Source organism: Siniperca chuatsi, linkage group LG14 (assembly GCF_020085105.1).
Source record: "Siniperca chuatsi isolate FFG_IHB_CAS linkage group LG14, ASM2008510v1, whole genome shotgun sequence".
In the NCBI taxonomy this organism is placed as follows: Eukaryota; Metazoa; Chordata; class Actinopteri; order Centrarchiformes; family Sinipercidae; genus Siniperca; species Siniperca chuatsi.
This window is the reverse complement of record NC_058055.1, coordinates 25,664,116-25,691,578: the sequence shown is the minus strand read 5'-3', so window position 1 is coordinate 25,691,578 and position 27,463 is coordinate 25,664,116. Positions and strand designations below refer to the sequence as shown.

The 27,463-nt window shown below is 38.5% G+C and overlaps 1 protein-coding gene and 1 long non-coding RNA gene across 8 annotated transcripts in view; one reads left to right on the top strand and one right to left on the bottom strand.

Moving 5' to 3' along the window:
- Nucleotides 1-5,097: 5,097 nt before the first annotated feature.
- Nucleotides 5,098-15,328, bottom strand: LOC122888309. Its single transcript, XR_006380674.1, has 4 exons — nucleotides 15,281-15,328; nucleotides 15,070-15,131; nucleotides 13,482-13,736; nucleotides 5,098-5,550 (listed from the first exon to the last, which is right to left on the bottom strand). It is a non-coding gene; the product is annotated as an uncharacterized LOC122888309 (long non-coding RNA).
- A 1,144-nt stretch (nucleotides 15,329-16,472) lies between these two features.
- Nucleotides 16,473-27,463, top strand: part of gria1b (glutamate receptor, ionotropic, AMPA 1b) — an 84,371-nt gene continuing 73,380 nt past the window's right edge. For 3 of the 7 annotated variants that reach the window (XM_044222571.1, XM_044222572.1, XM_044222570.1), the window contains exons 1-2: nucleotides 16,476-16,791; nucleotides 23,253-23,387. In XM_044222571.1, the coding sequence (XP_044078506.1) occupies nucleotides 16,689-16,791; nucleotides 23,253-23,387 (238 nt within the window). In that variant the 5' untranslated portion in view covers nucleotides 16,476-16,688. Of the gene's footprint in view, nucleotides 16,792-20,559; nucleotides 20,643-23,252; nucleotides 23,388-27,463 lie in introns of those variants that run through there. The other 4 variants (XM_044222574.1, XM_044222576.1, XR_006380672.1 and 1 more) reach the window with 3 other exon arrangements.

Below are 27,463 nucleotides of genomic sequence, written 5' to 3'. Positions count from 1 at the left end.
ATTCTTGCTTCCTGCAATATGTGCGCAAGACAGCTACGGCAGGCTAAATGTAAGGGAAAGATCGCGGTTATGGCAAATAATCTGGTGTCATAGGCTCGAGTAACACTTCCACTTTTTACCAGCTTTTTTGGACTCTTAAATAAATCTACTTTTCTTTCTCTTGCAAGCACAGCAAGGGACCTGGAAAACTGGAGTGACTTATCACATCTTTATCATTTAAGACTGATGCAATAAAGATATTATTTTGGGGCGCCTTTATTAGATAGTTGATAGTATAGAGACAGACGGTGGAGAGAGAGGGGCAGTACATGCAAAAAAGGTCCCTGGCCTGAATCAAACCGCACTCACATGGCATGTGTCCTAACTACAAGGCTTTAAGGACACCCCGAATCAATACTTAAATATAAACTTAACCTTGTCTTTTAGCTGCGTTACACAGTCATACGTCCAATCTGCTGCACACCCACTCTGACTTCTGTTACAAATTAAAACAAGGCCAGCTGCTGTTGTTTATCAGTAAGCCTGATGGAAAAATTGCAGCTCCATGACTGTTCTATTTTGGTTCAAAGTCTGCAGATTATTTTGTTTAGTAGTTGTTGGTGTGTTTCCTGATCTCCTTTCAGCAGCAGCTAAGCGGAGCTGAAAGGACAGACTTCATCAGGAATACCACCAAAACTATCGGCCTTTTCGACAAAAACAGTTTTCAGTAGGAGGAATAATGGGTCCATATCAAAGGTATAAAGAATGAAAACAGGGCTTTAAGCTCCTGTTCCTATTGGATTATTTTCTCTCCACTAAATCTGAAAACGGGAGTCTTTCATGATCAATAATTAGTTGGCAACATGTAGGAAGTAACAGCTGCTAATGTGGTTAAAAGATGCACAAGAAACAAAGACTGAAGCACAGGATTGTACTGATGTTTGCCTCATGTGGTTTGGTATGTTTGGTACGATGAGTGTCTGTCAGAGTGGATCATCCTTCATGTAAATGATGTCTAATAAACAACAACAAGATCTGTTCTGATCTCTTTGTTTTCTATATAAGCAGAGGAGCCACAGCTGTCAACATAGATATGTAGTGTGTGTGATGAAGACACACACACACTCTCAGTACTGTATAATGGAGAGGGAGTGTGTCAATGTGTGTAAAGTGCTTACAGTGCATTGTTGTTAGTGTTAGTTAGTCCTGAGATCTCTGATGAACAGTGCGGCTTTCACCTCGAACAACACACACACGTTTGTACTTTTATACTTGTGAGGACCATCACTGACATAATGCATTCTCTTGCCCTGGCCACTAATCCTAAATCTAATTATAACCTTATATCTAAAACCAGCTTTTAAGGCGCCAGTATGCTTCAGAAGGGCTTGTCGGATGGTCAGATAGCTTCAGAAATCCCCTCCCCCTCATACCTTTCCAACATCGAATTAGGGAGGTCTGTTTCCGACAATTTCTGGAACTTTCAACAATCCAACACTCACACGCACTTCACGTCATGATTGGTCAGCTGTGTGGAGGTGAGAAAGAAAGCAGGGTTTGACTACTCTCTCAGCTCTCTTTTTATTCTTCACTCAACTATTTCTGTCACTTTTCATGTGAACAACTGAGTGCAGGAACTTTTCTCCTCCAGGAGAGACTGACTGTAAATGTGCGCCGTTATCCCCGTATTCAAACGATTGTCGTGTCTCGACACGGTCAGACAATATGTACTGCTAAAGGTTTTTTTTTTACCATCTTTACCTTCAATATATTTCCATGTGAGACTGTCCTCCCAAGACGAACTACAGGATCAGTAGCAAACATTGGTGGAAGAAGTACTCAGATCCTTTGCTTACGTAGATATACCATGGTCTTCATTACGAGTAAAAGGCCTGAATTCAAAATGTTACTTAAGCAAAAGTACAGTAGTAAGTATTATCAGGAAAATGTACTTAAAGTATATAGGTATTATAATTTTTAAGTCAAACAAGCGTGTTTTCCCTTGTGAAGAAAATCAGACTATCTTTTCCTGACTCATGAATTTTGATGGTATCTAACAGAAAATTCGAAATACGAGGAAATCGGTGAATGCCACAAATAATCACATAGGACTATGTTATAATTAGTGGCCAGTCGTAGGTGTATAGTCAAGAGGGCTTTAATCACATCCACTGATAGTAATGATGGGGATTGAACCTGTGACCTTTTGGTTGCTGGTTTCTCTCTGCTCCCTGCAGGCCTCAAGCTCAGTGAGAACAGACAAGTTTTCCTGCAGTTCTGAGGATTAAAACACTCCTCACTGCAGCTGCCTGCCTCCCTGCCAGCTCTGTACAACCACCATCAAAGCGTGAACACCAGTGTGTGTGTGTGTGTGTGTGTGTGTGTGTGTGTGTGTGTTTTGCTGGCTAAGTCGCTGCACCCCTCTTAATTGTGGCCCAGTAAGTCTGCAAATCATCAGCGCTGTACTTCCACCCTGAAACAAACACACACACACATACACACACACTCATAGAGCCCGATGGAGCCTAAAAACCATCAAATGGCTTCAAAGAGTAGCCTGGTTGCCATGACAACTGTTATAAAAAGCAATTAGATAGTGATTTAAAAGCTGATTGGCTGCTAATGGTTTGACAACAGAGAACAGATAACTGCTGGTTCAGAGAGAGGGAGGAGATAATGTGTGTGTGTGTGTGTGTGTGTGTGTGTGTGTGTGTGTGTGTGAGATGCAGTAAAATGATCCCTGTCAGTGTTTTACTGTTATCTTGTTAAAAATTAATGTTAAAATTGATGTGTATGTTGCATTTTACTGCTGTAGATGCTAATTTTAAGGACTTATGTGTCCAAGCAGTGTTCAGCCCTTTTTTGTGTCTTCTGGAAACACTTCCGTTGTCGTTCTGTGTATTTGCTGCACGTTTGTGTATTTGGTTGTGTTGTCTGTATTTGCTGTGCATGTGTTGTCAAACTGATGTTTTTGATGTAATATTCTTGTGTTTTGTCTATTTGCATGTGTTTTCTTAAGTTTCAGTGCATTTGCCCTTGTCAGCCACCGTAATTTAGTTTAAGAAGTTGGAGTTTTCTCAACCCATAAAGGAACACTTAATCCTTCAGTTTATCAGTAACATTTAAATTCAAAATCACAAAATTTGGAGATACATGGTTTTCACTGGACAGTAAGAGCATGAAAAATTGTAATCTGAAAAGTAAGTAGTAACAAAAGCTGTCAGACAAATGTAGTGGAGTTAAAAGTACAATATTTGCCTCTGAGATGTAGTGGAGTAGAAGTATAAAGTTGTACTTTAGTACAGTACTTCAATAAATGTGGTTACAATCCACCAGTGGTACATTTGCTGGCTTTTTCAAACTGTAAAATTGATGGCTTCTTGTCAGTCAGACATAACAGCATATTTATAGACAGGGCCACAATGCTCTTGTGATATTGGTGTTGGTAAACAGCGGTGAGTTGAAAAGTTCAGTGAGTGTTTTCTGTTCTCTCGCAGGCTGCATCACTGATGGATTTGAAAACTTATTTTTCCGTTGAAGCTTTAATGACCATCATGAGTGTGAGGGACGCTTCTCTTCTAGGTTATCCACTGACTGATACATTTTTTCAACAGTTTCATCGCTTAACATTATTTGATGGCTAATTCTGCAGCCTGTTTTATAATATACAACAATGCACAAGCATTGAATGACAGGACATCGAGTAGGGACTCTCATTTAATTCCTGTTTGCTCTCGTGCTGTATGCAAAGCGTTTTGCTGGATATTCATTTATTCTTCCATACACTTGGCAGAACGAAAACTGAAAATAGAGAGAGGAAGTGCTGGTCTGATTATTACTTTGGTTGTACGAGTTTTCTTTTTTAAATATTATAGACTGACCTGAGAAGAATCTTCTTGCTAGTTCCGTAGGTAAGATTGCAGTCGTGACTTTTACATAAATGTTATTCAGGCGTTTATTCAGACATGAGACCGAATTACGTAACAAAGAGCATGTCTGAAAGCTGCTTAAATCATTTCATTATATCCCGCCTAATACAGCAGAGGCATGCATACAACACGGAAAAAGAAATAATCTTTGACTGAGAAAGAGAAATAAATGTGTATGTGATGTGTGTGTTGACCTAGATATCTATCTAATAAAGCAGAAATACCATCAAAGAAACAGCAAGTATTTTTCCCATAATGCCCTGAAGAAGTCATTTTACCATCCCCTCTACTGGAGCTTCCAGAGCCTCTTGGAAAAGCAACGGAAAGACTTTCCTGAGGTTTAGAGGAATCACACCGATTGTGAGAAACTCTTCTCTGCTCTGACGTGACTGACGAGGACTGTCTGTCACCAATGTGCGGTTGAGCCAGGCAGCTTCGCCTGGTGGAAATCATCTGCAGTAATCATCACCCCACCATCATCTGCGGCCAATTAACAGGCAGCTGTCTGTGCTCAGGAGGAAACACGAGGCTGTTTGTAGCTGCGAGTGTCTGAGCTTGACTGACAGCTGCTACTGCACTTTAGCTCGCTTTCATCTGTACAGCAGCTATTGTTGCTGTCACCATTAACAGTCACACTCTTATTTATATGTGGACACATTTTCTTAAATATGACATTTTACAACAAATAAATGTCCACTTTTCTGCTCTCAAGTGGGGATCAATAATCTGCTTCTATATTTGCAGTCTAAACCCTCCTAATCTTGTAGCTTACAGAAGGAAAAACTGAAAATACTACAACAAAGTTAACCCACTGCCGATGAACAGTGGTGGAAAGTCATTACTCAAGTACTGTACTTAAGTACAATTTTGAGGTACTTGTACTTTACTTGAGTCTTTTCTTTTCATGACTTTCTACTTCTACTCCACTACATTTATCTGACAGCTTTATTTACTAGTTACTTTCGTTAAAGGGGAACTGCTGAAGTTACGGTACCATGAGTAAAGTTAAGATCACAGAGGAATTAAACCTAGTTGCTTTCATACTTTTGTGGCAGCAAAGGAAGTGACACTCCTGGAGACCCTACTTTCTTCCCATTGGCTCACAGACATGGGGTCTTTTCTCAGAATTACAAAGAAGAAATCAAAGCAACTTGACATTTAAGAAATAAGAAAGGAGGAGTAAAAAGATTAAAAATGTAGTGATTGCAGAGTACTTTAAACATCCCTGATTATTGCAGTTGTTGCATCTGAAAACATCATGCTTTTATTTCTTTGTTGATGTTTTATGTAACTTCTGCTGGAAGCCGAACTGTCGCTGGGAGGGCAGAGAAGTTTTCTAAAGTCAAACCCTCACTTTCTCTCTCTTTTTATCTCCCTGCATCTCTCACTCTCTCATATTTTGACAGGTCTCACAGTAAGGGTTTCATCCAGCAAAAAAAAATTACCCAGAAAGATGAATGAAAACACTCAACATCTCCTCAACTCCTCTCTCTCTCTCTCTCTCTTTCTCTCTCCCTCTAATCCTCCTCGTCCTCTCTTCCTCATCCTCCCATCTCTCTCCTCCTCTCTCCTCCTCTCATCTCCTGGAGCTCTAACCACTGCTGACAGCCGAGCCGGTGAAGGGAGGTCTTTCCTTTCTTTTCTTCCGGCCATCATGGAAACAAAAGAAGGTCAGTTTCAGGTGAAACTAGGCAGGGTAAACAGCAGACACTCAGGAAGACTCCTCCCCGAGGGCAGGGCTTAAGCAACACAGAGTAGCTTAAATTTGAGCTCTCAGACCATTTTCACAATTGAGAATGACTTCCGGATGGGAGCCGAAACGTCTTGATTCTGAAAACAGTGCCCAGATGACTACGACTGAAACCTTTTCTACGATGGAACACTCCTGGATGAATGAGGGACTACACCGTCTTAATAGGATTTAATGTTACATTTTGTCCACAAATCTGAACCAGTAATGTTCAGTTAACAACAGAAATACAACATTACTGAATTAATTTTCATGAGCTTTACAGCAGCGAAAGCAGCTTCTGAAGAGGAGATAAATCAAAAGGATGTGTGATTCTACAGATACATGCAGGTCTTTGATTAAAACTTAAAACAGTAATTAGTTGATTTAATTTGTCCATCTTTCACATTATCATTTAGTTTTTTGATGTATTATATATATTACAATATATTTAATACATTTCATCAGAGTTCTTGTTTTCAAAAGCTACTTTTTTAAAGTTTTTGTCTTTTTTGTTGTGATAGAAAGGTCAACAAAAACTGTGATAAAGAATATTCGCTGACAACGAGGATAGAAACCCAGAAAGGAAGGATGAAGATAAAAAAGAAAGAGGAGGAGGATGGGGTCACAAGAAAGACAGGAGGGATTAAAGAAGGAGATGAGGGAAAATAAAGGGAAATTGATTAAAGGAAAGATACAGCGATCTCCTCAGTTAACCTCCTTCTTTCCTCCTTTAACTCGAGTCAGATTCTCTCCTGCAGTGAAATCATATGAACTAATTTTCCCGTAATGTGTTCTGAGTAAATGTGACGTGTTATTTCTGGCCTTTTGGCGCACTGCAAAGTGCTTTTTGTCTTAAGTGCTTTTGTTAAAACTGCTTTGGTAAACAATTCAGGCTGACTGCAAGCAGAAAGGACTGCACTGCTGAGCTGGATTTGAACCTGCGACCCGGGAACAACCAGCACGGTGGCCCACTGATGCCTTCTGACAGCGTTAATGCACAGAGATCATAAATAAAACAGTCCAGGCTGCGCTGGTTGCTGCTGAACGCTTCCTTGTTTACTCAGGTGTTTGGTTGCACAATTAAAGGAACAGTTCGCCCAAACATTAGTATATATAATGTGCCATTTTACGGCTTATTTACACCTCAACTTTCTTTCAGTATTTGGAGATAAATTGGTTTGCACTCTGCACTCAAAAATGTGTTATTTATTGTTACTTCACTGTGCAGAATGATGTATGTGCAGACTTTCACATTCATCTGCTGAAAGGGGAAATTTAACACCTGGACGTACCTGCAGGATTTATGACCTCACAGCTATAAACATAAACGAGAATGGACTGGAAGTGAAGTGAAGTAGGAGACAGCTTGAGTCCAGCTGTTAAACCTTTGAAATTAATAAGATTTACATATTCAGAGTTTCTGGACTGAACAGAGTTTAAGATTGAATTTCCAGTGGATAGAAACCATATCAGACACAAATTACTATTTAAAGCAGAGTATTTTTTATCTGTCTTAAAACATATTTTAAGGAGATATAAATGGAGCACTGAAACTTTCAAACTCTGTCCTTACATCATTCTGCACAGTGAAGTTGAAAAATCTTAAGGATGTACCACTAAGAAATCAGTCTGTCTCACTTCCTGTTTTACTGTATTATTCCACCTGCCTGACTTTCTACCTCACTTTCCAAATATTGATTTAATTTACCTATTAACTGAATGCAAGGTGGTAAACTTGAGTAAAATTGATTTGATGGAGGTTAGCGTCTCCAGAGAATCAAAGCTGTTGTGTCAAACTGTAGAAAGAATGATCGAGGAAGTTAATTTGACCTTTGTGTTGACGATTGTGTTAAATAGACCACGCTGAGACGCTGCAGGGATTTGTTCCAATTAGAGTATTTGATTTTATACAAGAGGAGGTGTGAGAGACGTCTGATTACACAGTGAGGAAATGAAAACAAAATCAGCCTCTTACATACTGATGGAGTGAAGGTGTTTAATAATCAGTCTCACTTCCTGTTTTACTGTATTACTCCACCTGCCTGACTCTCCACCTGTTTACCAGATCCACTTCCTGTAGTATGTGTGTGTTTCTTTGATTGGAGGAAGCAGAGAGCCTCATGTTTGTACTTCTAAAAACTCATTGATATAAATGTTCTAATCCTGACCTAAACCTAATTCTAACCTTAAACCAAAAACAAAGTCTTAACCCTCAAAGACTTATCCAAAAATATCATGATTCTCCAAAAATGTCCTCACTTACTAAAAGTGGACTGTCCTTAGCATAAAAAAGACCTCACTCTGAAAAATATCCTCACTTTTTTTTCTTAGAGATTACTCAATTTCCGAAAGTGATGTAATTTTCCAAAAAAATAATTTTAAAAAATCTTCACTTATCAAAAATGTCCTCACATTCAAACATGTCTTCACTTTCTAAAAGTATCTTTCCTTTTCAGAAGTATCTTTAGTGTAGGCTACGTTGTAAAGATGTCCTTTTTTTCTAAAATGTCCTCATGACGCTGCATGACAGCCAACATGTGTTGCACTTAATAATTCCCTTAAACCCTCAAAAACCCCCATGTTTTGAGTAGATGGTGTGTTGTGTGACCAATGATGGAAGAAGTACTCACATCTTTTATTAAAGTAAAAGTAGCAGTACTACAGTGAAGTATAAAGTAGCAGAAAATGGAAATACAAGTACCTCAAAATTGTACTTGAGTAAATATACTTATTTTCCACCACTGCAAACGACCAACAAACACCTCACACCACAAAAGGTGAGACATTAGACAAATTAGACAGACATAGGTGTAACAAAATAATAACAGACAATAACACAAAACAGTAAGACATAACAAACAGAGGTTATAATTTGAATTTGGTCCAGATTTTTCATTGTTTTTGTTAGTGGGAGAACTATCTATAGATAATATAATATTATATATATATACCACCAACAGAAGGGCTGATATCAAGAAATCCTACCAGTGGCTGGAAAAGGCTGGACTAAAGGACAACACAGAAGCACTAATCATGGCAGCGCAAGAACAGGCACTCAGAGCAAGAGCAACAGAGGCTGGGGTCTACCACACCAGACAGGACCCCAGGTGCAGACTGTGCAAACATGCCCTTGAGACAGTTCAGTACATAACAGCAGGGTGTAAGATGCAGGCAGGAACAGCGTACATGGAACGCCATAACCAAGTGGCTGGCATAGTGTGCAGGAACACAACCAAGTCCCAAGGTCAAAATGGAAGACACCGCCTTAGGTTGTTGAGAAAGACCGAGCTAAGATCCTGTGGGACCTCCAGATCCAGACTGACAAACCGGTGATGGCTAACCATCCAGACATCGTGCTGATTGACAAACAGCAGAAGAAGGCAGTGGTGATAGATGTAGCAATCCCAAGCGACAGCAACATCAAGAAGAAGGAACACGAGAAGCTCGAAAAATTCAGATATATATATATATATATCTGAATTTTTCGAGCTTCTCGTGTTCCTTCTTCTATATATATATATATATATATATATATATGTACATATATATTAACATTTCATATTTGTATGTGTTTCTGTGCATGTATGAACATGTGCCGTGTATTCATGTTGCATAAGTGTGACCAGCGGATTGTGCGGGGAGGAGGAGAGAGGAAGGGGAACAAATAAATAATAGTGTTAATAATTAATTCATTAATTAAACAAGCAACCATTTGAATACTGCTCGCATCACCCTCCCGTTCCAAGAGTGTAGGAGAAACTATGGTGGCCGCGAAACTCGTGAAAAACTCGAACCCTTTCTAGAGCCAGTGTTTGGTTTGTCTGTTCAGGGCTACTGTAGAAACATGGCGGTGAAACATGGCGGCCTCCATGGAAGGGGATCCGCTCCCTACATAGATAAAAACGGTGTATTCTAAGGTAATGAAAACACAAAGATTCATATTTTCTGATGATTATACACAATTTATAACAAATTTATAAATATTATATTCTATTTCTCCCAATAGCTCCTCCTAAATGTTACACACTGGACCTTTAAAGCATCTTTAAGTGCAATTCTCAGAAGTTTAATAAATTGTTATTTTAAGTCTTGTCATTAAGACTAATTAATTCGTGTTTATTGAACTTGGTGTCTGATCTGATTCTGGGTCAGATTAAAGAAGTTTTCAGAGGGAGAACTGCCACTGCAGTCACATCTCTGCAGAGAGAAACACTGCAGCAGGACACGTCAGCTCTCTGCTGTTTCGACGTCTTATAAAACTGTCGGTCATGAAGTTTTATGGTGAGTTTGCACATTATAAGTCACCAGAAAGTTCTTTTTATCACTGTACTCGTTCTTGCCTCTGAGCAAGTAACCTGCAAATATTCAACTCTATAAGGAAAGAGAAAGAGACCTCAAGTGAAGCTTGAGGTTTGCGGTTCAGTTCACAGCTCAGTGAAGGCACGGGAGGCACAATCAATAACAACAATGGCTTTACAGAGCAGTTATATACAGTTATAAAGGGTACATGGTGGCAGATATAATAGATGTGAACCTTTGTGCTAAACTACAACAAGCAATATTTCATGTTGAGGGTAAATTAATGCTCCTGGGATAAAAGTTTGTTGCAAACAGTGTTTATGCAGCTGTACACAGTGGTCGAAAGTAAGTACTTTACTCAAGAACTGTACAGTTTTGAGGCACTTGTACTTTACCTGAGTATTTCCATTTTATGCTACTTTATACTTGTATGTCACTACATTTTAGAGGCAAATATTGTACTTTTTACTCCACTACATTTATCTGACAGCTATAGTCACTTGTCAAGTCAAAAAACATAAGTTTATAAAATACAGCACATTGTTAAATATTAAACCTTTTGGAGGGGCCCGAACCCTTGGTTGGGAACCACTGGACTAAACTAGCTAATGTAAAGTGGTTAAAGCTCCACCTCGAGCAGTTACAACAGTAAAATACTGCTTTAACATTAATGCATCAGTATTAACAATCTAATAATGTCAGATGTCAGTCACAGGAGACATTTTACTGCAGAATGAGTACTTCACTAAGTACTAAGTTACTCAAGTACTGTACAGAACAACAAAGCTACAACATCAGCAGTGAACGTACACTTCCCTTCCACATCTATGATTTACATTCACAGGAGGTGAATATGAGCGCTTAGCATTGTAAACCAGCTATTACACACAATACATACACCCTGCATGGCTAAGATAGTGCTGTGCAGGCACAATGCAGTCATCCTTTATTCATTCTTCCATCATCCTTTATGGAAAACTGCAGATTAAAGGCATCATTCTTTCATGAGCCTACTGGCTGTTTTAGATAACTGAATGTATAGAAATACTGTATGTCAAACCCAAAGGCAACAACAGCAGCTTTAAACAGCAGCTGGTGGCTTGAGATTCATGTCAAACATCGCTGACCAAACAGCTAGCAGAACTGCAACACAGTCGCACAAAAAGTGATGAAACGAACATGAAATTTTGATCTGAACGCAGATTATAGTGGATGAGCTCATGTGAGGTTTATTCTGTTAGATCAGGGGTTTTCAAAGTCTGAGACTGTGGGGCTCCCCTCAGACAAAGCTTGGAAAAGGGCGCCCCCTCACCTCCCCCTTACTTTACTTGCATAGTTTCACTCAACAGCTGGATGCCTATGGGATCGTGATTATGTTATTTGATCCCAAGATAGCCCAATATTGATGTTTGACATGACTTCAGACTACACCAAAAACATAAAAAGGTCTGTCCTAAAACATTTATTAGTTTCTGACTCTGAAAGTGGGAAAAACTGTAAAATTCCCCCCAAAACTACTGAACTATAACTTTAACCAAATCACACAAATTTCGGCTATTGTGATCTCCTTTTGATTACTAATGTAATAACTAGTGTAATAACTAGTGTAATATTTTTTCACTTTCATTTCATTCACTCCCCTGAAACTGTTTGGAGACCCCCTGGGGAGGCCCGCCTCCCATTTTAAAAACCTCTGCGTTAGATTACATGCCAGTAACATGGAATAGAAAGTACTGAAATGTTGAAGAATAAGCAAATAAAACAGCTGCAGGGGTTTGGCCATTATTAATTTTTTGTTTGTTTTATCAAAATATGTTAGTGGTTTGCTTTTAGCATTGTAAAAACCTTTGTGATTCAAGATTGTTCTTAAATTTGATGTAGGCCGCAGCAGTCAGTCATTAGCATAATGAAACGTCCAAATAATCCAGCATAAGGGCGGAAAGCCATAGTTGTGTATGTAAACAATCTACCTATGGAGACTATACACCCAAAAACCAACAATAACAAAAAAAAAGAAAAATATAAACTGAGTGCTTTGGGGAATTTAATCCCCACTATGGTACAGACTGAAATATCTCAACAACAAGTATTGGATTGATTGCCATGAAACTTTGTACAGACATCCATGTTCCCCAGAGGATGAACCTACTGACATTATATCTAGCGCCATCATCAGGTCAATTTTTAAATTGTCCAATACTTTGGTTTATGAACAAATATCTGCAAAACTAATGACATTCCCATCAGCCTCAGCTATACTTTGTGTTTTGAGGTAATCAGCAAATGTTAGCATGCTAACATGCTAACTCGAAAATAGTGACAAACAATAGTGGTAAACATTGTACCTGTAAACATCAGCATTTCAACATTGTCATTGTTAGCATGGTGATGTTAGCATTGTCGTGATGTTAGCATTCTGCTAACAGAGCTGTCAGTTCACCCAAAACAAAACAGAAAAAATGCTAGTGTAGAATAAATACATAACAGACTGTTACTGGACTTAAGTTCATTAAATACAAAGATCACAGAAAGGTTCATGATAACAGCAGGAAAACTATAATGATTCTGTTTTAAATCCAGTTTTTCTGACCTCTAGCTGTCATCTGCTATTTAATGAAATTGGTTTCCCACTGCAAAATACAGCATCAATAACAAAATGTTCACAAACCACATTTCTTTTCCATCTTAAAACCCTGACAAATCTCTCCTTGTTCTTCCAGAGAGGACGAGTCTTATCACAGACAAATCTCTTCCAGACCTTATCACTGAACAGCCCGTCAACTAATCACCTCCGCCCGTCAGCAGGCAGGCAGCCGTGGACTCAGATTAGACTGTTTGATGTAGCTCATGTGCCGCCACAGATAAACCAGACATCTCACTGTATGTGCTGCTTTGTGCCACTTCAGCTAATTATACGCAGCGCTAATTAGAGTCTAAATGAGCCGAGCAGGCAAAGAAAGCGGACGCCTCAGCTCATCAATGACAGCTTTTACTACTGCTAACATTACTGTTACTGCTACTGCCGCTGCTAATATCACTGTTACTGCTACTAAGGCTAACATTACTGTTACTGCTACGGCTGCTGCTAACATTACTGTTTCTGCTACGGCTGCTGCTAACATTACTGCTACTGCCGCTGCTAATATCACTGTTACTGCTGCTGCTAATATCACTGTTACTGCTACTACTGCTAGAGTTACTGTTACTGCTATTATTGCTTGCATAACTGCATCTACTACTACTGCAAATCTTACTGGAAGACCTACTGACAACAACCTGGCCCTCAACACCAAGAAGACCAAAGAGCTCATTGTGGACTCAGGAAGACCAAAGGTGACACACACAATCCCATTCGTATCAACGGGACAGAGGTTGAGCGTGTCGCCAGCTTTAAGTTTCTGGGTGTCCACATCTCCAAGGACCTCTCTTGGACCCTCAGCACTTCAACCCTGATCAAGAAGGCACACCAGCGTGAAGAAGGTCCATCTGTCTCCTCAGATTCTGGTGAATTTCTACCTCTGCACCATCAAGAGCATCCTTACCAAATGCATCTCAGTGTGGTATGGCAACAGCTCTGTCTTGGACCAGAAAGCACTGCAGAAGGTGGTGAAAACTGCCCAACGCATCACCAGTTCTCTGTTTGTCCTCCTCCCCTGCAGGAGGCGATACAGGACTCTCCGTTCCAGGACAAGCAGGCAAGGTGACAGCTTCATCCCCTCAGCTGTCACCTTCCTGAACTCTGCACCAGTCCTTCTCCATGGCCTCCCCAAACTCCTCTCACACACCAGTTTTTGCAACTACAAAAAAATGAAAAAAATGCGTTATGGTGGCCAATTAAACTAAAATTATCTGCATGGCTAGACCATGATTGTTATTTGGGTGTACTAACCCTTCAATGTCTCAGTGAAAGCTTGGTAAATAACTGAAAATTGCCTGGTTTAGATATTAACATTTGCAACAAAACACATCAAACACCCAGCTGCTGGATGGAAACAGATAAATGAGAGCTGTGAGCAATGAGAACAAGGTGTCTTCACCAGAAGAAGTTGATTTATTTGTCTTGTTTTCAGTGGATCCACCTACGCTGCCGTTAGCCTGTTTGTCGAGTGCAGATAAATTAATTAGGCAGGGATGTGGATGAAAGAGGGTGATCGTTTTCCTCTCACTCTTTGTTTTGTCTCAGTAAATTGGCTGGCAAGAAAGTGAATAGAAGGGGATTATCAGCATCACCATTATTCCGTGTGTGGGCAAACTGTAGGAGGGCAGCCATTTTGTGATTAGAAACTGGAGTGGCCAACAACTTAATATTGTTCCTGCTTTCCTTTGGTTCTGAAAAAGAAATGACTGTGGACTCTGAGGACTTTGGTGTGAGTGACAGAGGATCGTGTACACTACAGTACAGGAAATTTAATTACCAAATCATTAAATACACTGCAAAAAGTTATTTTTTAACCATGCTGGTTTTCAGATCTCTCAACAACTATTAGATGGCTTGCCATTAAATTTTGGATAGATCCTCTTACATTTCCTCTAGCGCCACCATGTGGTTGGGATGGTTTTGAGTGAAATATCTCAACAACTATTGAATGGCTTACCATGAAATTTGGTATACACGTTCATGTTCCCCTCAGGATGAATTGTATTAACTTTGACTTTTCATCTAGCGCCATCATCAGGTGAAAATTTCAATTTTGTCTAACACTTTGGATTATGACAATAAATAACTGCAAAAATAAGGACATTGCCCTTTAAAAATGATCCATATATACAAATTATGTCACCTGCTACAGAAATTAATGAGATATGCGACCATATTAATCTTTTAATTAACTGTCTCTGTTGTTTCAGAATTACAGAAGAGCGTTGTTAGCTGATCAATTAAACCTACACGTCTTCTGCAGTGTCTGCTGATAAAACTAAAGTCAACTGAAGAAACATCAAATAAACAGAATAGAGTGAAAGTTCATTCTGCTTTAAAAAAAAGGTGGAGACTGTGTTGCACTTCTTCAGTGTTTATTGTCAGATTTCAGGCAGTTTATAGAAGATAGGACCAAGTAAATTCAATAAATTTATGGATCTGGGAAGAAGCAGCATATTCACACTTCAATAAGAAACTTTAAATTTACTTACTTTTCAAGTTACTTTGAATACTCCTCAGTTAGCGTGATCCCAGTGAGTTCACTGCTCAATAACTGACCAGCAGAGACCCGTTGTTTTAAAGGAAGTTAATTATATTTACAATCTAGATATCACACATATAGATTTGACAGTATCTCATATCAGTAATGATAATATTTTATTAACTATCTTCACTGCAGAGGCACAGGGACTCAGTACTCACTGTGGATTAAAATCAATGTTGTTGCCCGGTATTAAAGTCTTTTCTCGCTTGATGTTAAAAACAGATTACATATACAATACTTTTTTTATTAGAATGTTTTTATTTGAACTATCGTAATGACTAAGATTCCATATATTTTGTACAAAAATATAAGCTTTTTGTATTGATACGCAAAAGTATTTTACTACACAGCAACAGGGCAGTTTAAAACTACAATAATCTTTATCCAATGTCATATATTGATCAATGTATGAATGGAATTCGTTCCCTCCACAGATTACTCAAGAAATTAGTTTGCCTAAACATTACTATTAAAAACATCCTCAGAAAAGAGAGTTCAGATAAAGTTAATAATGTTTTCCCTTTTAGTCTTTGACATTATGATAGTACTTATTATTATAGCACTACTTGAGGTTGTCTGTGTCTTCTGGTGTTGTATTTAATGTATGATTTATTGTATGTGTATCATGTGGATATCATGACATGAGTGTAGCTGTTGTGTGTTGTCATTGTCAGTGGTGGAAGAAGTATTTAGAACCTCTACTTAAGCAAAAGGACCAGTGAATTAATGTTAAATTACTATGTTACAGTATTACAGAAGTATTACCAGCAAATTGTATTTAAAGTATCAAAAGTAAAAGTAATCGTTCTGCAGTAATGCAGAAGTGGAACTGCCAACAACTCATAGACATCTGAAACCTGACAAGGGGCTACACAGCTACACACTGATTTTTTTTTTTTTTATTGAATAAGATTATCATATCTTTTTAATGTGAAATCTTGATCTTTCAAATAAATGTTGTGGAGTAAAAAAGTTCAACATTTCCATCAGAAATGTAATGAAGTGGAAGTATAAAGTAACATAAAATGGAAATACTACTAAGTAAACAAGCACCTCAAAATGTACACAGTACTTGAGTAATTTCCACCTCTGCTCACTGTGATTATACTGTATAACTGTGAATTGTGTGTAAGTGGTGTAGATTTGTACTGTCACTCTGTATATTTTCAGATGGACCATGGGAAGAATCCAAACAAACACACTGTCTTATCATTTGTCGTTACTCCATATTCATCACGTTTTGCCAGGACATATTGGTGTTTTGCACACCAATAAAGCTAATTTCAGCTGACCAGAGAGGGGGGGCAGAGAGAGAGAGAGAGAGGAGGTAGTTGGGTACAGAAACAGTGAACAAACACTCTGACACTCAGAGTCGACGCGGCAGCAGAGCTCTGCGCTCCAACTATGGATGTTTGATAAGAGGGGAAACAGAGATAGGACTAAAGAAGACTGCCGGTGGATGTGTGAGTCTGTGGCCGGGCTGCGGTGGATCTGTGCCGGCCCCGGAGTGAATGGGATTACGCCGGTTGTTCCGCGTCTCCTGTCGGTGCTGCTGCTGGAGGAAACATGCGGCTGCAGAGCTTCCCGGTCCCCTCGGTTCTCCTCCCGCTGCTGCTACTGCTGCTCGGGCTCTGCAGCGGCACAAGTTTCCCAAGTAACATCAACATAGGTGAGTGAGCGGCGGGCGGCGGGGTGTCTGCACCCAGGGGCGCTCCGGGACCAGCTGGAAGACTCGGCTGGATTTAAAATTTTCTGCATCCAAGATTATAACGCATAGTGTCCGTAAGACTATATAGTCCTATATTTCTAATCTAGCCATATTATACGCATTCATGTAATGACGCACTGTGAATGGTTCTCCCAACTCCAATCATAAACTGTTTTCCTAACATATCACTAATACATTTATATCCTTTTTCATGTCAAATTTTGACTTAAAATTATTTTTGGAAGCTTAATGCTCCAACACTTGTGCATAAAAAAGTGATTCCCATCAGTGGTTCCTATAATAATCCTATAATATTGCTATAATATTCCTGTTATGACTTATATCGTTTTATCTAGCCCCACTCAGTACTCCTGTAATAATGCCTGCGGCAGGGATTCCCTCTGTGACTTACAGTATGTTAGTATTCATATATTCATGTTGTGACTTACAGTATTTTGTGTCTCTTGCACTTTGATATATTCCCATAATAACATATGTGTGTTCAGGATCTTAAAACTATAGTTACATTGTTTTAATTTCGACTGATTTTCTATTATAGGGATATAATAGGGATCAGCACCATGGACAGAGTCACATAGGAGTATGTAGGAAGCAGCACCATGGACAGAGACTGACGCCTATAATATTCCTATAATATATGTTGTTATATATATTCCTTCTTCATGTGTTTCAGGTATTCAAGGTGTCTTAAAGCATATAGTTATCAACTCATAATGTGTTTATAGGTACCGATTGTTATACATAAACCATTTAAATAGCACCAATAACAACACAGACTAATCAACCAATCTTTGCAGCTCTAATTTTATTCATTAGCGATTTCACTAGCTATTATAGCTAATAAGGTAGTGTGCTTTTTTGACTTAAAATTTTCCTGTTTCCTTGTTGTGTCGTAAAGGTGCTCAGTAGCGCTTATGGTTGTAAATCCCTATAATAATCTTGGCTTAGTCTGTTTAATGGCTCCAATAATATTTCCTGTGGGACTTCCAGGCTGTTGGGACTGGTAGAGTGTAGCCTGCATTCATTCTTTATAGTATTTCTATGATATATCTATACTGACCTATACTTCTTCACTAGACTTAAGATTTTCCTGTAGCATAGGTGACTGATGCCACTATGACAGTTATTGAGAACCTTGTTGTAGTATTGAATTTTTTTTCAAATAGCAGTCTCCTCAGGTCATTGTATATTGCGCAATGAAACACAAAATTGAATTCATCCTTAACAACACCAAGATAAAAAAAACACGCAAATGATGCTCTTCAGGAATGTAACTAAGTACATTTACTCAAGTACTGTGCTTTAGCACAATTTTGAGGTACGTAGCTTGAGTATTTCCACATTGAGTATTTTGACATTGCATTACATTTATTTAGCTGACACTTTTATCCAAAGTGACTTACAATAAGTGCATGTGGATATTGCCCAAAAATTGCAAGAAGCATGCTAGTACATCACCCTCATCAAATATGCTGAAATGTTTCAAGTACTACATTTAGAAACAATAAGAGATAGAGAAAGAATTTTCTCTAGGTTTTTATTTTTTGTTTTCTGCTTCTTTATACTTACACTAAATATTGTACAACAAATCAATTATGATGTATTATTATAGGTTAAGATAAGAGAAGAGAAGACATTATTGATCCCTGGGGAGAAATTTAGAAAATTACTTTTACTTGTAACAGAGTATTTCTACACTGTGGTATTGCTAATTTTATTTGAGTAAAATATCAGAGAACTTCTTCACCACTGGGTGGGCTACCAGTTCCTCGGGACCTCTGCCTTCTCTGTAAATCGTATTTCATATACAGGTTGAGGTGGAGCTATTTTAACTATTTTATATCCTGTTGGGTAGTTTACGGTTTTTATTTGTTGATCATATGTTTTGTATGTAAAATTTTAACCTGCAAGGTACCTGCTAACAAAAGCTGTCAGATAAATGTAGCGGAGTAAAAAGTAAAAAGTATAATGAAATGCAAATACACATGTAAAATACCTCAAAATTGTACTTAAGTACAGTACTTGAGTAAATGTACTTAGTTACTTTCCACCACTGGCTAAAACGGAGAACACTGTATTGTTCATAATAAGACACTTCTGTTATATAAATTAAATCATTTGACATGTTCTCTTTTTCAATTAGTGTAACTGTATATTATGATTTGCCATGTGATCATCTTGGTTGTTGCTGTCTAGAAGTGTCTTGTAAGATATGGGGTACCATTTGGTACACAACACTTAAATACATTTTCTGTATTCAGTATCAGTAATTCAGTGATTATCTCAATGCGTCTCTGTCCAAAAACTTCACTGTGACATTTGTCTACTGGATGAATCCTCCGTCAGCGCTTTTATTCCCATTTGAACCTTGACTGGTTTGGTCACATTCAGTGTGGATCAGGCAGCTGTGGGCTGCAGAGCGTGTGACTCTCCTAAAATGAAGTTATAATGTGATTCATCGGACCACTGGTCTAGGCTCCCGCTGCAGTTTCCTCCCCGGTTTGGTGCTGGTGTAGCATCAGGTTGAACTGACCTGCATTTTACTGGAATAAAATCACTCCTGCAGTCTGTGTGCATCTGACCCTGCATACCAACCAGTGAGTCTGCAAACCTCAACCTCAGCATTAAAAATCACCAACATTGGTTTTCTCTGTATGTTTATTGAATCAGTGAGTCCTTCTGTCAGAGCAGATGGACTGCTTCCAGCATTTATAACTGATGAATAAATCATATACTACTCTAATAATATTCGTATAATATCCCCATATTATAGTGTGAGCGGTTTTCATTGGGTAAAATAGGTAATAGATTTACTTTACCTTTAAAATAAATCTCAGGGACTTTATTGTACATAACCTAATGACTATTTTTTTTTTTTTATCTTTCTTGTTACCACTACTTTGTTGATTAATCTGAGTTTATGTGACATTTGTTTTGTATTCATGGTCACTTTAGTGCAGCGTTTTAACAAGCAGTGGCGGAATGTAACGATGTACGTTTACAAGTACTGTACTTATATTTTTGAGGTTCTTTACTCGGGTTTTTCCATTTCATGCTAACTCCATTACATTTAAGAGGGCAGTATTATACGTTTTACTCCACTACATTTATTTGACAGCTTTAGTCACTAGTTTAAAGATTATACACAACATATCATGAGTTAATAGAATATAAAATATAAAATATGCATTGTTATAAAATAATCTACCCAACAGCATATGGTATAAAATAGTTAAATTACCTCCATCTCGACCACCTACAGCAGTAAAATGGGGCGTCCAGGTGGCCTAGACTAGGTCTATACGCGCATCCCCAAACAAATGTCCCCAGTTTAAGTTGTGCTGGGGGAAAATATATACATTTCAACAGTAAAATACTTTTACTTTAGATACTTCTGGTACATTGTGCCAAATATACTTATCTACTTTTACTTAAGTAACATTTTCAATGCAGGACCGTTTACTAGTAACGGAGTATTTTCACTGTATGGTATTGCTACTATTGTAAGTAAAGGATCTGAACACTTCTTCCACCACTGCAAACAAGTGGTTGTAAATTAAATTTAGCATAGTCTATTATACTCAAGGAATTTATTGTTTTTGCAATTTATTAGTTTCATGGGTATTTTCTTGAGTCTGACATTATTTGTCCCTTTAGTTATGCATGCTCTTATTTTGAAGGTGTAGCGTTAATGACGGTAGGTGCGACGTTAACACGGTAAGTGTCTCATCCAGAAAAGGCAAAATGTCGCAATTTGCGTTTGTTTAGCACCTCCCTGATGAATGCACAAGGTTTGTTCGTATTTCGTTTCATATTGTGTTTAATATAGAGTGACATTATAACGTCTTTTCACTCTTTTACTAAGTTTAAAAGTGAGTGTGCTTAAGCTAGCAAGACTGCTATATTAGCTTAGTGCACCGCGGTATCTGTTAACTTGCGACTTACTATATTGTATGCAGTATATAAATTAAGTGGGTTAAAGCTGCATTTCATGTGTGATTTTGCTTACGATTTTTCTTATGTTCTATGCTGATTTTAGTCAAAATATCACTCATGTTTACTATTTAATTCTAAGTAAAATATGCAGACCTGGAGCAATCTATCAGAGCATGTCATTTAAATTCAACAGTGGTAACTTTATGTCATGATTGGAGTATAAATAATAATTCAGTCTGAAGCTATAATATAAAATCTTGGAGTCTAATGCACAAGACATGTAACGTAAGAATATTTCCATTTGATATAAATGGTGTAAAATATATTCTGTAAATAAAATGTTGGAACAAACAGATGTTTAATACACTGTATATAGTAAGTTATGCTCACTAATGATTAGTAGACTTGACTAGTAACCTATAATTCTTTAACAATTATTTGCATAATCGATTAATCTGTCAATATTTTTTTGTTGATTAATTGTTTGGTCTGTGAAACATCAGAAAACTGAAAAATGGCCATCACAATATCCTATAACCCAAGTTGATGTCATCAAATGTCTCATTTTGCCTGACCAACGGGAAAAAAAAAATCCCAATATATTGAATTTACTGTAATTGTAAGACAAGGAAAACTAGCGACTTCTCACAACTGTGGCTTAGTGGTAGAGCGGGTCGTCCACCAATCAGAAGGTCGGAGGTTCGATCCCGGCTTCCCCCCGGCCCACATGTCAAAGTGTCCTTGGGAAAGACACTGAACCCCAGTGTGTGAATGATTAGTTACTTTGATGAGCAGTTCTGCCATCGCTGTATGAATGTGATATGTAGTTGAATGCCTTTGAGTTGTTAGAAAGGCCAGGTATAAGTAAGGTCCATTTACAATTGAGAAGCTGGAACCAGATAATTTGCTTTTAAAATGACTTAAACTATTATTCAGTTATCAAAATAGATGCCGATTAGTTTTATGTTGATCGTCTAATCACTAACTTTGCTAATCGTTGCAGCTCTAGAAGGTTTAGTGTTTAGGTTAGTGTTAAGAGAAAATCAGGGTAGAAGTGAAGAGTTCAGTTTATTGGGCTGTTTTTCTCAACCGCAGGAGAACAAGGAGGACAAAGAGTCATGACCGCTTCTGTACAAAAAGACAATAAAAAGTAAATTTACCATTTGAATTTAGCAGCTGTAAACACCAGAGCGACTCGCTGTACAGTCAGTGCAGTAATATAAAAAAACATCTCTTCCTACTTCACCACAGAGAAGGCAAGAGGGTCAGTCAGTCTGAGTTTAAGTGTTCAGATGATTTCCCTGTGACCTTAAAAACCATTATGTTGAGAGTGTGTGAATGCCAGGACAATAGACAGAATGAGAACAGAGGAAAGAGGCTTTTAACAGCAATTACTGCAAACCAGTCATTATTTTTAGTGTTCGTGTTGTGAGCTCCCATGTATTGTTCTTGGCACAAAAACTTTAAGAAAAAGTTAGTTTCTTAATTTTATTCTTTAAGGTACCCTGTGGATTTTTCTAAGACCGCTAGTAGTAGCGCCATGGATCAATGTTAACAAACACTCCTGCTGATCATTTCACATTCCATTGATCAGCAGCTGGTGGCGGTAGCGCGTCATGAAACGTAGCAACGAGCTTACAAAAGCAAGGAGGCAAGACAAAGACTGCTAGCAAGCAAACATGGATGTAAGCAATGAAGGGTTCAAAGTATTTAAAGGAATAGTTCAACATTTTGGGAAAAGCACTCATTCGCTTCGCGAGAGTTAGATGAGAAGATTGAAACCACTTTTATGTCTGTACAGTAAATATGATGGTACCATTAGCAGCCGGTTAGCTTAGCTTAACACAAAGACTGGAAACAGGTGGAAACAGCTAGACTGGGACCAGTTACTTCCTGAAGTCTTCGCTGGTTGCCTGGCAACTGGTCCCAGCCAAGAAATAATTTGGCCCATAACCCCACCGTAAAACGTCAAATTGACGTTAAAACTTCAGTTTTTGTACGGATTAAACAAACAAGGTATAAATGCAAATGCTGAGTTGGATTCCAGTTCCCTGCTTAGCTTCCTAAAATATACAGCAGCTGAAGAATGTAGACTCAGTGCTGTGTAACTAATCGTTCAGTCAGGTAACACGTTATCGAACAGCCATTTAATGCTCAATAAATAAGTTGATCAATGCAGTTTGTAGTCCTAAAACTGATAAGTGGCGCTGTTTGAAGATTTCCATTCCAAAAGGATTTTGAATTTATGCAGAAAGTAAGCTCTGTGGTCGGCGTAATGCTAAAACATTTTACATTTAATTTCGTGTATGTTTAGCTGTCAATGTTATTTGCCTCCGTTTTTAACCAAAAGTGAAGTTTTGGCTGGTGTTTGAACAGTTATTTGGTTCTTTCTGGTATGCTCCTTTGTTCATATGTGCTTTTGGACAGAAAATAATACCCACTGTGTCTGTGTGTCTGTTATACAGGAGGCCTTTTCCCCACCGGCTCCCATGAATACGAGGTGTTTCGTTTTGCCCTGGCGCAACACCAGGACGTCCCCAAACTGGTGCCACAAGTGGACATGGTGGACACGGGGAGCAGCTTCGCCATGACCTACGCCTGTAAGTTCAGAAACAGAGAGGTCTTACTATCTGACGAGAGGTTTTAACTTTTTTTTTCCAGCCAAATATTCTCTCTGTTGCATTCAGATTTGGCAGACTTTCTGGATTTAGCTCCATGAAGTGATATTTTTTATATCAATTCTGAATCCAATTACTTTAATGACAAAGTGTTGCTCATAGTTCTGATCCCAAAGAGAATAAACACCAACTCTGCAGCTTGACTGAGCTTGTAATCAGCAGCTGTTTTCATCAAACAAGCTCTGATATAGCAACTGTACACTACCTGCTCAGCAGCAAACAGCAAACAGACACAGTTAGAGACTAGCTGGTGAACATAGTTGGACGACGAATCTGCCGAGCTCATGTTTCATTTGCTCTGGCAGATACATCTGGCCCCCCTCCCATTCAGACAGATTTCCACCCGTCCTGGATCTTGTCGGGCCAACTGTTTATCTAATATGGGGCGGGTTTGATATGATGACTGACAGACGAGCGTCACCACTGCTCTGATTGGTTATTGGTCTGGCCCTGCGTCCAGTTTGCAGGTCCGTCCGGCACAACACACCAGGCTCAGATCAAACTGTCAAACTAGGCAGTGCTGATCAAATATGACTCAAGATTCTGTTACTGCACTGTCTATTTCCTGCCTCAAATGTTTTCAGAAACACATTTTAGTGTACTGTTTAGTTGTAATTTGAGAAAGTTTGTGACCAGGCTGCCATTTTTTTCCTGATTGAAAACCAACCGAGCACCGGCCCAACTTGCATGTGTCGCTCAGCGCTACGGGCACACGTTTCACTGCTCTGATTTGTTGTAGATCTATCCAATTGCGTCGAGAGGCATTTTGGTCTGTGCCCGTTGATAACGGCCCTTAGAAATCAAGAATGAACTGAGAGTTCAGACTAATATGCATATACAAATTAGTCTGGCGATGCCAGGCTAGCATTTAGCAGCTAAAGAGCTAGATATTTTCATCAGGAGTTGATAGAGACCAATAATTGAGCTGCATTCATCAGGTGGACACAAACACAACTCCAATGAGATGATCATGTTGTTCTGTCTGCTGGATGTGGATGTAGACAAATATATACGCCAATGGTACATCATTGGTGTGTTTCTATGAATTTGTTTTCTGCCCTCTAGTGCTTCAAAATTACTCACTGCAGCTTTAAATTGGGAACTAGGATTTTTAAAAGATTTTAGAACAGAAGTTGTGATTTTCTGTATAACACAGGTTTTGCATGAAAGAAAATGGAAATTGTGCACAATAGGATTTCACAGATATTAAACAGAGACAAGTAATGTGTTTGTGCAGGGAGTTTTCTTAAGGTGTGTTCAGACAGAAAGGAAGTTAATTTTTGCCTTGCATTGTTCTCACAATTTTGACCACTGGATTGTTGGTGCAGTCCGTGTTTATTTGCCACAAACAAGCAATGTACCAACTGTACAGATGTTAGCCGTAAGCTAGCTGGAAACTGACACACCAACGTGTCTTTGGTTGTGTGTCTGTGAGTGTTTTTGTTCAGCTCGGCCTCTGACTTAACTCAGAACTCAACAGAAACTCCCATTCTTTCTTGTTGTACGATTAGTTGATTAATTGATTAGTCAATCGACAGAAAATTCGGCAACTGTTTTGATAAACGATGAATCGTTTATTAAAAGTCATTTTTCAAGCGCAAATACCAAACATTTGCTAGTTCCAGCTTCACAATTGTGAGGACTTGCTACTTTTCCTCATCATATGGTATATTAAACTGAATATCTTTGGGTCCCAGGAAAATTGAGTGGGCTTTCCAATAAAATTTGTGTTTTTTGACAAATTGTAGTGTCAAACTCATGTTTAGGGATGGGTATCATTAGGATTTTATCGATACTACTACTCTTATTTATAGGCTACTCTTATTAGTTCTTTTTCATTACTAAATAATTGCTTTTTATAAGTATATTCTTTTAAAAAAGAATAAATTCAGAAAGGATTACATTTTAATATTTTAAATATAACTAAATGTTGTTTCCAGAGCAACAACATTAATGTTTACAGCTAAGTCACTTTAAAAACTCAATAATATCTCACTGGAAACAAATCTAAAATGTCAATAAAATAAATCATATTCCTGACATGAAGTACTACTGAGAGAAGTTTAGAAAGAATGAAGAACTCAGTCAGTATCAGTCCTTCCTCCTGTCCTCTGTCCTCCTCCCTCTGCTGCTGCTGTGATTCACTGCAGGTAAGTTACCGCTGGTAGAGGGAGATGGGGCTGGTTTGTCTCAGCCAGCAGTAAGTTTAAAAGAATTAGCCAAATTTTAATATACGTGACAAACTAAGCTAAACAGTACATACAGACAGCTTTCATTTTAGCTTGTTTGTAACAATTTGCTATTAGCCGAGCTAGCGCCCTGTGCTTGTGTAAACATAGTGCCGGTGGATAAGAGACTACGGACAGAGCAGATTAAATTAAAATATCTCTTTCTACATGTTTACATGTTTATGTTGAACCAGTGTATTGATAAAGTATTGGATTTTTACTCGCAAAGGTTTTATTGCACTTACTTAAAGTAACGAGCCTCTCAGCTGTTGTGACTGCGCTCCATGTGTGTTTGTGCTCATCCCTGACTCACAGCAGGTGATAGGCTCCAGCCTGATAATAAATTACACCAAATTGTTTGACAGTGAGGTCTTCAGTTTATTTATATGATTTCAACACAAAAAATAGGGTATATGTTGGGCTTTAGGGAAAAGAAATGCGATTTTTCAGTATTTTATGACATTTTATAGACCAAACTAATAATTGAATAATGGAGAAAATAATTGGTTATTTTTGTTGCTCCAGTAGCTTGTGAATGTATCATTTAGATTTAGTGGTTAATGTAACTTTTATACTAGATGTGTGTTAGTGTAACATTAGACTTTCCTAACTGTCAGACTGTCCTGCAGGTTTGTGAAGGCTGTAGTCACCATCATGGGTCAGTGCATCATTTTTCCATCATCCAGACTTCATTCAACAGACTTGAGATTTTGGGAAAATAAAACTAAATGGAGGCAGGCTTTAAAATAGCAGACAGCAGCAGTAAATGGACGTAGACCAGAGGGCTCAGCACTAAATGGACTCTGGCTCCAGGGAACGTTCAGCACAGCACAGTAGGTTTAGAGAATAATGTGCTGACCTTGTTTTGTTCTGTCCAAAACACTGAATTTACCAGCCAGCCTTATTACACCTGAATTTAAATCTGCTTACAACTACGTTATTGTTTGTTATAAACATTTACTAATTGTTTACATATTGCCTATAAATGTTAGATAAGGGGTGGGGGGTTGAAAATGACCCTGCATAATTAAAGCAATATTGCATAGTTCTTCCCAGGAAATTTTCTAGGAAATTATAAGAAAATTATGGACCTGTAAAATAAAGTTTTTTCATATATTTCCCAAAATGAAGGTCTAGATGCTGTTTCAAAGGCTTCTCCACACTGCCAGGAATTGAATTCTGGCAGATAAATACTATATCCTTTTATGTATTAATTTTGTTTGCCGGAAAGAAGTCAAATTTAAATATCCTAATTCTCAAAATACCGGAATCACGGGGCGCCCCTCACCTGGTAGAGTACGTACCACGTATCAAGGCTGAGTCCATACCGCAGCGGCCCGGGTTCGAGTCTGGCCCGGGCCCTTTGCTGCATGTCATCCCCTCTCTCTCTCCGCAGCCTTTCCTGTCTCCCTCTACTATTTCTATCAAAAATAAAACGGAAAAAACGCCCCAAAAAAAATCTTAATTGATGCTCTCTCAGATTTAGTCTTAGTGCCCAACAGCGCTGCCGAAGCCCAAAATGTGCTTCTAGTTCGTGGTTGATGTTCTGAAACGCAACACAGTTCACAGTAGTTTTTAATCAACAAGTGCAATAACCAGTGCTTGTGTTTTTGCTGAGTCGTGCTTTATACAGGTGCAGAGCCCCATAGCAGGTCTTCACCTCTCATTTAACAGGAGCTCTTCCTTTGATTCGGTGGGAGCAGAGTCTTTATACTGCAGGAGCATTTGGGGAGTTAAACTCAGCAAGGGGAAATTTCCTAATCAGAACAG